Source organism: Anoplopoma fimbria, chromosome 23 (genome assembly GCF_027596085.1).
Source record: "Anoplopoma fimbria isolate UVic2021 breed Golden Eagle Sablefish chromosome 23, Afim_UVic_2022, whole genome shotgun sequence".
Classification (NCBI taxonomy): Eukaryota; Metazoa; Chordata; class Actinopteri; order Perciformes; family Anoplopomatidae; genus Anoplopoma; species Anoplopoma fimbria.
The window spans coordinates 2,690,125-2,703,589 of NC_072471.1; the positions used below are offsets into that span (position 1 = coordinate 2,690,125).

At 41.5% G+C, this 13,465-nt stretch overlaps 1 protein-coding gene across 4 annotated transcripts in view; it reads right to left on the bottom strand.

Moving 5' to 3' along the window:
• Positions 1-13,465, bottom strand: part of usp6nl (USP6 N-terminal like) — a 100,346-nt gene that overhangs the window by 60,314 nt on the left and 26,567 nt on the right. Inside the window, exon 1 of one of the 4 annotated variants that reach the window (XM_054624413.1) lies at positions 9,099-9,279. The exons of the other annotated variants lie outside the window; for them this stretch is intronic. Within the exon in view, the coding sequence (XP_054480388.1) occupies positions 9,099-9,168 (70 nt within the window). The 5' untranslated portion in view covers positions 9,169-9,279. Of the gene's footprint in view, positions 1-9,098; positions 9,280-13,465 lie in introns of those variants that run through there. 4 annotated transcript variants of the gene reach the window in all.

Below are 13,465 nucleotides of genomic sequence, written 5' to 3' on the forward strand. Positions count from 1 at the left end.
TTTAAAGGCGACACCCCACCAAGTCGACTTAATTAACTGTCACACACTGAGAATGTGGAAATGACAAATGTTGCAAAGGATGACTGTGGTTGCATCAAGCGGCAACCTCCAACTCTTAAAGTGAAGCCAATGCTGAAGTGTCTTAAAGCTGCATTCTCTCTCCTGTCCATCAGGGGGCGACTCCTCTGGTTGTATAGAAGTCTATGAGAAAATGACTCTACTTCTCTCTTGATTTATTCCCTCAGTAAACATTGTAAACATGAGTTTATGGTCTCAATCTCTAGTTTCAAGTCTTCTTCAATACAGCATGATGTTCATTTAGTCAATGATGCTCCATTTAGAGTCAAACAGACCATAAAGCAGGGGATGCTTTAGGGCGGGGCTACACACTGATTGACAGGTCTCTACCAGAGCCATACACAACATCTATACATCACACTTCCACAGTGCAAATATGGTCAATTCCATTCACTGGTTCGTAAAAACATGATGAAGGCCTAAATCCAAGATGGCGACGGCAAAAAAGCTGATCTTGAAGCTTCAAAACTCCAGTCCACAAACCAATGGGTGATGTTTCGACTACTACATCCTTTCTTATTTTATATACAGATTATGGGTTGGATATTTTCACACTGCCTATGTGCATCAAAGCTGAATGGTTTTCCTGACCATTTAACAGGAAACAGGAAGTGAGAGAAGATCTTAATTTTTTTAAGGCAGCGAAAATAAGTTCCTTGGCTTTTGACTTTGATGTCGCCAAAGTGGCTGAATGCATTTGAAAACATTATTCTCCCTTCGTTATTTTGCAATTTGAACTGCAAAGACAGCCCTTACCAATCTCTTTTACGGGCAAGACTCAAGTGTGAATTAATAACCGCGTGCAGGAACAATGTGTTACATATTTCTGTTTTGAGTAACTAGTTCCTAAACTGGTGCACCACACACACACACACACACATGCACAGACAACACCACTAATCCAACAGTGAATTCCATCCAGAGAACAAGTTTAATCAAAACGCAGCTGATCGTCATAGAACATGTGAGGCTGCACAGAAACCGGCGCCAACAACATCATGACCGTCTCCGGTTTGTCATTAACAAGTCGGGGCAAGTCGGGGCAGGTGGCACTGAGAAACAGCCGTGCACATTAGCAGGTCCACTGCACAGCCAAAGATCAGATCTGGTGAGTATGTAGAGGTAATAGAGTTCAACGGATTCAAAGGGTTTTTACAATAAATACGGCTCTGATTATTTATATCTTTGAGAGCTGAATAAAGTTATTTCACTTGTTCGTAGTTGTCTGTTTGGTTTGTCATGCATTTTCCCTGTTTCAGTTGTACTGTGTCATTTTTAAAATGTAGTTTATTTTATCTATGTGGACCTCAGGCAGAGTAGAAACTACTTCATGAATCTAACAAAGCTTTTTATAGCTAACCAAACATTCTCATTGTAAACCTGGGCTTGGAAGTCTGGACAGTAATTAAATAATATAATTTATCATCTTCAGTGAAACTTGTCATGATGTTTAGAGGTGGGTATCTTTGGGAATCTCACAATTAAATAAAAAAATCCTGTTTTCTTGGCACCGTTTTGAGCCTATTACTCTTTTGCAGTGCGTGCCAAACCATTCATCTACGCTTTTCTAGTCCATTGAGTACATCAAGTATAGGCAATATACAAAACAGCTGGCAGTTAAGCTAACAGGCCTTGATGAAGGTCACTGTGTGACTTCACAAAATAGGCAGAGCAAAATATGCAAAGCAAGCTTTTTTTTTTGTATAAGAACTGCAAACATTTAGAAACATTGCTTCAATCTTAAATTAGAATAATTAAATGAAAGATCTAGATTATTTTGTAGAAACAAGTTAGCTGATGTGTTCTGTTATTAACCTTATGTATTCAGAAGTGAAAAATAACCACAGTTGGTGGAAAATGGTAGTTTTCTTCTCCTGATCGCAGTTGTTTTGTCAAAAGGCCTCCTGTGTGCTGGTTGGTTGGAACGTTAGCTAGTGATGGAGGGGCTCCTAATTTATACTTCTACTAAAAAGTTTGCTCAGAGCTTCAACAAAAACAATGTAGTTAGTTCAAGCCATTTTTTTCCAGCCAATTGTGTTTGGTAAAACTTACATGGAACTTCTGAATCACAGCTATCAAATAAATCAAAGCCCACCTAACAAAGAATTTGAAAACCTTGGATCAAAGTCAAAAAGAAATGAAGATGCTACGCACAATCTGCCGCAATACTATGTCTGCTTGGCGTGCTTAAGAGGTGCCAGCACAGAACGCAGGAGAACAAATCAGGCATTCGTCCCTGTGCCTACAAAGTATTTACTAAATACTTCACCTCTGTCTCGGAAAGATGCAAATCATCAAATCCAAAATGTGCCCAAGCGCTTGCTTTCTTTTGAGGATGAACAAAGGAAGAAACCAATATGTTGTTAAGACATAGAAGGATCTGAATTGAAATTATATTTATATAGACATATATAGGAGGAGATATAGATTAATGGAAAGGTGGACGACCGATTACAGTCTCGCAAGAAAACTTTTTCCACAAGCAACGGAGACAATATCACTTCTTTTATCCTTTGAAAGCCATGTTTACGTGGCAGAGGTTGGTGTCGAGCCTCCATCAGATCAGCCCCCATCTAATACACCAGCCTTAAACTCTGTAATGATGTTTGAGGGACTACAGAGAGCCGTTTGATACATAATTTAACAAGGTGAGAAGCAGCAAGCAGGGATCAATACCTTCTACTTAATATGACACGAGCAGTGGAAACTACAAAACAAGCCCAGATGTTCAAATAAAGCTGAAGTCGCTTTGAGATTAAACTCTGCTCGGTCCTGCCATGAAGGCCGACAGCAGCAGCAGCAGTATGAAGTGCACCGCAGATTCTTTTTGCCCTTTGGGGAGGACAGACAGGCAATTAGCCCGGCATCACCCGCTGGGTCCGAACTGTCTCACAGTCCCTCCTTAACTAACCAGCATGAGGGTTTTCCCTTCAAGCTCCAGTCCTCACACACATAAACACACACACACATAATGCCTACAGATGGTTTCACACGTCGGTATGCAAACAACACAGCATTTGAATATATGAGCGAACCTTTTTCCATTCAGTTGAGATGCTACAGGAGAAAGAGAGGCTGCTGAATAATGCAGTGAGACAGTGAGCTGCTGACCAGGAGAAGCCTGCAGTAGAGTCTGTCTTTATGCTAGAAATCCAAGCTGCTCTGCAAAAAAAGAACAAAACACAGCTCTGTCTTGTGTCGATATTCAAAAAGATAGCGAGTCAAAAAGCCAATCGAGCGGTGAGTCTGTCTGAAGATGAATGATCTGACAATGCATTGTTTTTACAGTTATGTCTATATCCAGCAATTCCTGAAGTGAAAGGGTGATTTCTTTATTTTTCCACCTGAAAACTATTGCCTTCTGTTTTTTTTACAGGGAAAACAATTTTTGAAAATGGTCCAGTATTGAACGAGAGCTCTGCAGCAGGTAGTCGCTAAACGGGCTGCAACGGAATCAGGCTAGGACTGTTTAGGTCAGTGTCTGACACGATTATGGAAAAGGACCCTACAGAGAAATAAAACCTGTTTTCTTTACCTAGCCTTTGATTCCGTCTGTTTGCTGTTGTGCGTCTCGCTCTGAGAAGTCTCGTTCTGGAATCTTGCGTCGCATTCACATAGTTGAAATTGTCTAAATATTCAGCCAACGTTTTTTAAAACCTCCACTGTTGTCTTCCGACAATACGTCACATTACACATTGACGAACAGAAAGGTGAAGAACGAGACTTCTCAATGTGAGACACAAAAAAAAACAAAAAGTCTCTAGTGATCAAGTGTTTTTTTTATTTTTTTATTTGACCTTTATTTAACCAGGAAAGTCCCATTGAGATTAAAAACCTCTTTTTCGGGAGTCCTGGCCAAATAAAATAACATATGTACACTCATCAAGTAGAGAAAAATATGTATTTCTCTGTAGGGTCCTTTCTATAATGTTGTCAGACACTTATAACAATGTGAGCCTGATAACACTGCAGCCTGTTTAGCATTTCGTAATTTCAGAATGAGACTTCTCCTAGCTTGACATAAAACAACAAACCGAGGGGATCAAGTCTGTCGTGATTAAGTTAAGAAAAACATTTTATTTCTCTGCAGGGTCCTTTCCATAAAGTTGTCAGACTGTTAAAACTTTGACAATATTTGGGCTAGAAATTCAGGAGGTTCTCTGTGATTCAGTTGGATATAATCCCCAAATTGAACTGTAACACACTGTTCATTTTTGTTCTCGATGAATGAATCACGCAAAACACGGACACATGGGACGGATTCCTAAAGTATAATGAGGTCCCTGGATGATTCTGCTCCAGTGTGAACTGCACCCACGGCTTTAAATGAGGGCCGACGTGGAGGGCCTCGGGGCTCCTGCAGGCTACTAACTGAGCCGCCCTTCAAGATGCTGAAGAGATTTCTTTAACGAATAAAAATATGATTAACATTTTACAACAACTCCCAACACTTCCGTCATCGAAAAAAGAGCCATACTGTTATAAAGGGTAAAATATTAACACTATATGCAGATTTACACTGCTTAGTTACATTAAACTAAGAAGAACAAACTGCATTTGCAATGGGCTTCAGCCTCATCTTGGTACTGAAAACAACATCTGCTCGCCTCATGCACCTCACACCCAGTCATCACACCTCAGCACCTTCCAGCCTGCACAGCACTGCAGTGCAGAGTGTGTGCGAATCTATGCATGTATGTGTGTGTGAGAGAGAGAGTGTGTGTGTGCTGTATCTGTTGGAGGCCATCTCTAAATCTGCCTGCATTGATCCACGCCGAGAGAAGAGCCAAGGTGAATTCCTGTGCCGGGCGGGTGGACGGAGATAAAGACGACAGCCAAATGGAAAAAGTGCGAATCGTTTCCCGGGCAGTCGATAAAGCAGCCGAAATCTCTGAAACACTCTCTCTGTTTAAGTGTCTGTGCCTTTAGAGCTGATTACACACACACACTTACTTGCCTCACAATGGCTTCGCACACTTGTCATCAAGGCTAAAACACACACTCACTGCTGTGACTGGCTGCAGTTTTGGAGCTGGAGGCCGGAGTGAAGGTTTGGTTCGTTTTAAAAGGTTCCACTTGTAGCATTTTAAGAATCAATAAATTGTGAAGGACAAACTTAGTGGCATTACAGGTGTTACTGTAAACAAACAAGACCAGTGGCGACAAACTGACAGCTTCTACACTATAGTTTGAACCTGTTCTCATTCTGAACCTTGGCACGATTCTAACAAAACCACTTAGCTTTAACAACTCAACATGTGAAACATAACTTTAAAATAACTCAACAACACTTTGGGAAACGAACAGCGATCTCCCCGTTGAAAGTGTGTTTGTTCAACCCATCGCCTCAACCATAAACCGCTACCCACCAGTTTGTGATCTGCGGTTTCTGGAGCCTCTAGTTGGACATTTTTGTCCCGCCGCTATACGTATACCTCTCCTAGTGCTTATGACCTGTCAATCACTGTGTAGCCCCGCCCTAAAGCATCCCCTGCTTTATGGTCTGTTTGACTCTAAATGGAGCATCATTTACTAAATGAACATCATGCTGTATTGAAGAAGACTTGAAACTAGAGATTGAGACCATAAACTCATGTTTACAATGTTTACTGAGGGAATAAATCAAGAGAGAAGTAGAGTCATTTTCTCATAGACTTCTATACAACCAGAGGAGTCGCCCCCTGATGGACAGGAGAGAGAATGCAGCTTTAAAAGGCACTTCTGCATTGGTTTCACTTCACTTGGCATTCATTTTCTCGCTAGAAATACGATCAAAGTTGCATGTTCACAGGCAGGGTTATTTCACAAGTCCTATTAAAAACAAAGTGTTTCAGGCCGCAGTGTCGTTGACTCCTCTGGGCTGAAGCCATTAAAAATGATCACTGAGTAGTTTCCGCCGAACAGTTCAGAGGTTAACTTTCTCTTAAGCTGTAAAATTAAGCCGCTTTGATTACTGGCCCCTAAAGCCATATCTGACCCTGTTCAGAAACATCTGCATGCCCATAACATCAGCCTCCATACATCATTTAAAAGCATCGACTCAGGACAAAAGCAACTTTTACCTCAACTATTGACTTCCCACAGGAATGCAGGCTGCAGCGCATGCTTGTGTGGTTTAATTGGTCCTCCAGGAGTTCACTACTGGGGTTAGTTGATAAATTAAAGCAGTTAGCAAAGCCAGCTGGCAAGAGACAAAAAAATCTTTTTTCTACCTGAATAAACACCTTTAAAGGAGAATTCCTGTTTGCTTTTAGAGGAGGTATATTCAGCTTTTTACACAGGCTTCTATACCATAAACGCTGCGACTTTATAGTTCTGGGAGCTGAAAGCAGATGTAATGGATTGCTTTATTACACCAACAGAATGGCTTTATGGCACAAACCAGGAAGAGACGACTAAAAGTAAGTAGCACTTTAAAGTAGCAATATATGGATATTATATAGAAAACGTCTTAGATTTTGAATATCCTAATATGCATGAGTGGTGTCTTTTCCTGGTTTTAAAGGCTGCACTACAGTAAAATTATGCAATTTTCTGAACTTACTGACTGTTCTAGCTATTCTATTTTTTGTCTTCAACGACTTAGTCATTATATCCACATTATTGATGAACGGTCAACCCTACAATATCGTCGCAATATTCATATTATGGTATTTGGTCAAAATGTTGTGATATTTGATTTTCTCCATATCGCATCGTACTTTTGTCATACTTTAAACGCAACAAATATGAAACTTTGAGCATATCTTTTGTCTTCATACGGCTCTCAACGTGGCGAGGGGCTGAACAAGCGGTTAGCAGCTAACAGTGCTAACAGCCATAACAGTGCAAACAGCCATAACAGTGCAAACAGCCATAACAGTGCAAACAGCCATAACAGTGCAAACAACGGCAAAAAAGCTCTGATAACAACACACACACCAGTAGCCATTACTCCACTGTATCTACACATGGGAAATAGTTGTTTGATGCTACTTTAATGTTCAGAATATTAAATACAGCTCTTTTTATGCTCTGAATATCTTTTAGTGAAACTTTAAACTTTTTGCATGTTCAGTATAGCCAACCAAGGTGAAATACAGAAAATCACACACATCAGACGCAATTCTAAGTATACACAGACCTGGCAAGTTGACATGAGAAAAATTTGCATAAATTATCAAAAATGAACCAATTACAACCCATTTTAGGGGAAAGCTGCAAGAAGCACCAATTTACCTGCCCATCAACCCCTCATTAAATTTATGCAAATCACCCCTCTGGAAATACAGAGGCACCTTTTTTTATTTGAGGAGCACTAAAGCGAAACGTCAACAAGCTGAGGCTTTCTTTCTACTTCAGGAAACATAAAAATAATTGGATAAACTTCTGGCTACAACAATAAAAAACATCGCTTGTGTTTCGCAATAGCGCACACATATCATTGGTATTTATCGCACAAGCCAATCCAATCAGGAGACAGGACGAGGGGGTCAGGGGTCACGGAGTGTTCCATTACCCCGGGCACCATGCTTCATTATTCATTGCACACCAGAGAAATGCAGTTGCAGGACTCACACACACACACACACACACACACACACACACACACACACACACACACACACACACACACACACACACACACACACACACACACACACACACACACACACACATACAGACATAGAGTACACTCGTGTCCCACAGCAACAGAGCTATTACAGTGGGGACTCCAGGGGAATGTCCTTCCCATTCAGTCAAACGCCACACAGGCACAGAGAGAAGTTTAACCCCGTCCACAATGACATTGACTACAACTTTATTGTTAAATCGGAATACTTCCATGCCAAGGAAAGCCAAATCTTCATGTATCGAAAATCACTCATGGCAACATTGGCCACAACTTTTTGTCCAACTGATCAAACTATTTAATTCTGTGTAATAATTAGCCATGTGCTTCTGTTTGTTGCAAAGTGACATGCTATTGGACAAAGTATTTTTTCCAGGTCCAATGGGACATTTGTTGGACTATTTCTGAATAATGTGTAGCCCCCGTCTGAAAAAACAAATAATGCACAACAAACACCGCAACTATTACCTCAACAATCATTGTACTTGCTGATGTTATATGTTGGTAACAGATTTGGGCTTTCCACAACAGCTACAGTTAGTTAGCATCAGATTTTGGGTCGGATAAGTTTATGTATTGTTTGGTAACGTTAGTCCCGAATACATTTTCTGTCAGGAGTGGCAACATGGATGATTTGCACTGGAAATTCGCTGGCAGATATTCTGTATTGCCGCTCAGAATTTCTGCAGCGCACTGGTACACAAGTTGTTGTTTACTTGTAACAAAAAAAAATGTGCAGATGTTAACTGTAGCTGTAAGCTATCTAGAGTGGATGTATTATTTGGGTGATAGCTGTGTATGTGTGACAGTTCAGACTCTTGGGGAGAGTTGAGTCCGTCAATGTCTGCAACTTTACGAAATAAACAATCCGACAAGCACAACCACTTCCTGCACCAATTGGAGAGCAAACCTTAGACTTCCGTAATTCTACATCTCAGTCTAACAGATCTCTGTGAAATTGACCCCAAGAGTAAAAAAGCCTTGGATGCAGAATTAAGACCACTAACGCTCTCCACTGAATACCTACATTAAACTAATGAAGACGTTACAGGACGATTAACTGCTCCTGACAGCGAGGCGAGGCAGCTTTCATTCTTGGTTTAACAGACACTCGTGAACGGTGCAACGGCAGAAATTTGTTGCATCAGGGGAGGACTACAATATTGGCCAACAACCAGTTTTAATAAAAGTCTTGCAGTCCCTCTATATTGGTCTAACCCCACTGCAAACATTCACACTGCTCATAAAACCTTTCTGCTGCCCTTTCCTCACATTGAGCTTTAATCCCAAATATGTTGTGTGATTCTTGAGATGGATTTGTCTAGTTGAAACATACAATTTGTGGCTTTGAAAGCGTGTCAATGGGTGATAACATGGACAAACGTGATGTACCGGTACATGAACACACCTCCAAATCTGGCTGCTGCCCTGCGTCTGGACGGCGACACCAGCTCCTTGACGATCTGTAGGACCTGCATCCTCACGGTGAGGTGGCAGTGGAGACATCCAGACGTGGCACAGGGCAGGGGCGGCCCATTCTTGCCCTCTCGCCCTCCGCAACCTCATGCCTTCCTGGCTCCCCCTCCGGACTCATCCCCTAATCCACATCGTGAATCCCGGCAATCCTGTGGGATCTCAGATTCTCCCCCTAAGATCTGGTGCACGTTTTCTGGGTAGTGCCGAATGAAAGCTGGCTGCTTCTCCAGGAGTTAAAATAAAAAAAAAAAACAGCCTTTTCCTTTAAATCTTCTTTCTCCTTTAGATGTTTTTTTATCCCCTCCAGATTTCAGCACACGCTTACAAACTCTCCGGCACTCAAATTACCTTAGATCCTCTTTACTGGCGTTTTCTCTATACCATAAAAAGCCGGTCTCCAAGCACAGACGTACAGCAGCAAGAAAGCAAACACACTACCTGATAAGTGCTTCACCTGCTTTTTTTCGAACACTGCCTCTGGTCGACATCAAACAGCGTATGAATCTCAACTCAACAACTGGCAGCTGCTGAAAGTAGCAGGAGGTTTTTGGCTATGGCAGCGCCAACTCTCTTGCAACCTGAATGTGTTCATCTCGCGTGTGATGTGTGTGTTGAGTCGCTCAGCTGGAGTGCTCTCACACACTCTTCATTTGGCGGTCGGCAGCGGAGAGGCAGAACACAGCAATCCTCTTTTTTCTTTCTTCTTCCATTTCAGTCCTTTATCTCTTCCTGTGTTGCCACCGGCGGACAAACCACCTGGCTGTCGTGGATCAATACATGCACAGTTGACCGATGATGATGCTTCTTTACTGTCCAACTCTCACCTCCTTTTCTGACTCCCTTGTCCACTCCCATCCATCTCTTCCTTTCTTTCACATCAGCCTCCCTCCCCTCCCCTCGGTCCTGCTAACGCTGTCTGCTTTAGCTCGCTATCCTCTCATCACATCCTTTAAATTCTTATTAATGAGCGCTTCCACTCACTCATCCCCACAGAGTCTCCTTCCCTCCCTTCCTCTCTGCTTTCCTGCAGCCCTCCCACCCTCCTCCTCCTCCTCTCCCCTTCTCATTGAGTCACTTTCTCTCTCGGTCACCCAGCCCCTTTTTTATCTGGTGTGCATTTACTGTAAAGCTGAGAACATGAGCAGAATGTAAAACCGCTGCAAGCGAGGCAGGAGATGTGTGTGTATATGTTGGTGTGTGCCAGTGATGATTTATACCCAGCGGCATCAGTAAAGCTGTCAACCTCAGGTTACGCTCTCTCACATTTTCTAACCGTCTTTGTCACAAACCTCACTCCCTCAGCATGTCTGTTATTATAATGAAGATGTTTTTAATGGCTTTTCAAGACCAAAAAAAAAAAAATAATAAAAAAAAAATTCAAGGTTGTAACGTGCACAAAAAAAAAAAGAGAAAACATTTATCTAGGTCTGTTGAGAGCCTTAAAATGATTTACTCATGACAGTGGAGGTTCCGCTATCTTACTTCTTCTGGACCTCGTGGTCTTTTAAACTGTAGATCACACTGTCTGAATTAATTGACTTGAAGACGTGGTTGGCATTAATGTCACAGCTTAACACTGGTTTTACTCTTATGGATCTTTTTCAGTCAATTTGGGTATTTTTTCATAATTTATAGCTCTGATCTGATGTGGGGTTCCTCAGGGATCCATCCTAGGTCCTGCTATCTTTTCCCTATACACAACACTAGCGCTGGCCAACTCCTGTCTTGTAACACTTGTACTTTGAGAGGCGATAGAGAGTCACTGAAGCGTCCAGTCTGCCCTCAGTCCATGAGAGAACGAAGAAGTAGAGTTGCTCCGAGGGGCTTGTCAAGCACGATGAAGGTTCAGGTCTGTGTACTTTTTAATAGTTTGTTTATTGGATTAAATCCAACACATTGGCAAACCCCAGTGCCAAGGGTCTGATCACGTGAGACCGCTCCGACTCCCCACTAAATCACCAAACCTCCTATTCCTGCCCTTATAAAAACATACAAGGACCGCACAGCCACCGATAAGTGGCAAAATAAACAAGTTTATAAGATAGCAGCTATTTTGACATGCTCTAAGAGCTAAGCAGTTTGGTTGAGTTCTGCATATTCTAGCCCAGCTATCATTTAAAAGTTGTTGTTTTTTATAACTGATGACAGTACATTTTGATTGTATTGACCCAGAAGAAGAGGTGAAATGCTGGACCCTATTTCTTTATATTACATATCGCACCTTTAAACCAATATATCCACAATACTGATGGGCATTTTTTAGAAAAAAGAATGAAAATAACTTTATCCATATAGGATAAATTGAAATAATCTCCCTTCATTAGCAGATTTTCTTTTTTTTTTTATAAATCGTGACTTTTAGGACTCAATTAGAGACAAAATGATTGATGAGATGAAGGATGACTCCCATCCCGTCATTACATTAGATCAGAGTATATCCAATGAATCTTTGTACAGTACACATCATCTTCATGTTTGATAACTTTCCACTTCTCTTGTTAGCTCCATTTCTTGTCTCATGATGCATTCTCCACTTCCTCCGTCCATTATGCCATCTCTAATCAGTCCACATACAGTTCCTCCCGCCTGTTCTTCTCTCTAACTGAATCATCTTGCTATAATCAGTCCATTTAAACTTCCAATCGATGATACATCCCATGTTGTAATTCATTTATTTCCACCAGGATGACGCCAATCTCAGTGTTTCCAGATTCATCATGCCGACGTTGACCTTTCACTTAAGAGGACTTGCAGCTGCTTGTCAATGAATTCTGACAGGATGGTGCCTAATGGCTAATGTTCTGTGTCTCTAAAAGAAGATGAACTGAAAGGAAGTGACCTTGAGCACACACCTCCAGGGCACATGAACGCACCATGACATGGACTCAAGCACAATGATCATCGTACATACATGCATGTACTGACACATATAATTCGCCTACCCACGGACAGTGCAGCATGCTGGGAGTGGCGGCGCTGTAGCAACACATTATTTTTACACTAATCAAGACATTGTATAAACTCTCTGTTCAAACATGCACATTTTAAATCTTTCTTCTGATGACACACATAGTTTCTCTGACTCTCAAACACACTGCCAGGATGTGCACTACATGCACATGCATCCCTGTGCTGTTATGCGTCTGTATTTGATAGCGTGTCCGTCCTCCAGCACTGAGTCAAAAGGGTCCAATTACTGCATTGGTGGACCTGCTCTGCTGTTGCTATGCTGAGACCCACTGTTGCTAGGCTCTGACCCCCACTAGACGGGGTGAAATTGTGGCCTTTTACAAACATCCACCTTTACTGAGTATAGTCATTCAGACACCTGCTTCTGATGAATTAACGTTTCAACTACAGGAGCAACACGACAAAAACAGACCAGAGGCATGTTACATCCGTCAAAACAACCACGCCAATTGTTTTCTACAAAAAGTCAGAGGTTGCAACTAGGTCCACATGTTAGCAGTTCAGATGTACCTGTTGTATTTCCATTGTTGTTGCTGGTTAGCTTTTCCTTCTTCGATTGCTTTAACTTTTAAAAGGCGTCAAGATAGGTTCACACCAAATCGCATTTCTCCACTCTATGTGTCGTAATTGTGTTTCCATCGACGTATTTTTATGTGCATTTTGATGTATTACATTAGAAAAGCTGTATAGAAACATACAAACGGGATAAAACTTTTCTTGATTGCACAAAAAAGTTTTAACGCTCGCTAGAGATGTTTTTTGTCTTTGTGGAAAAAGAGTTGATGGACGAAAAGTCGCCGAATAAGGTCTGACGTAGCAAACATTTAACTCACGTGACTGATCAGCTGTTCTTCTGCCGGCGGTTTCTTTGATATATATTAACATTGTCTTCGTCTTTATTCTTGTTTACTACATTTTAGGTTGGTTTTTTTTTTCATTATGCATTAGCGTTATAGGCGTTAAATGACACAGGTCATAAAGACATGCGGCTGTTTTGTGTGTCCAGTTCTGGATTTCTTAGGTCTTCCTTACCTTTCACACGAAAAAACTTCAAAAGGATCAATTTGTAATCTCTGAAATTTTTTGGGGTGGTTTTGTATTCTGCTTGAGTCACACATGAGAGGGAAAGAGTAAGTAAGGTGAGAAACTGTGAGGGAGTAGGAGAGATGCAGGAAGATTATCCTCCAGACAGCATCTATAGCTCCAGTCATACAGAATGCTTCTCCCAAACACCGGATCAATAGGCCCTCTATGAGATCACACACTTGAATGAGAACAGACAGATACTGTAAGTCTGGTCGAGTCTCTGATACATCGCCTCCTTTAATC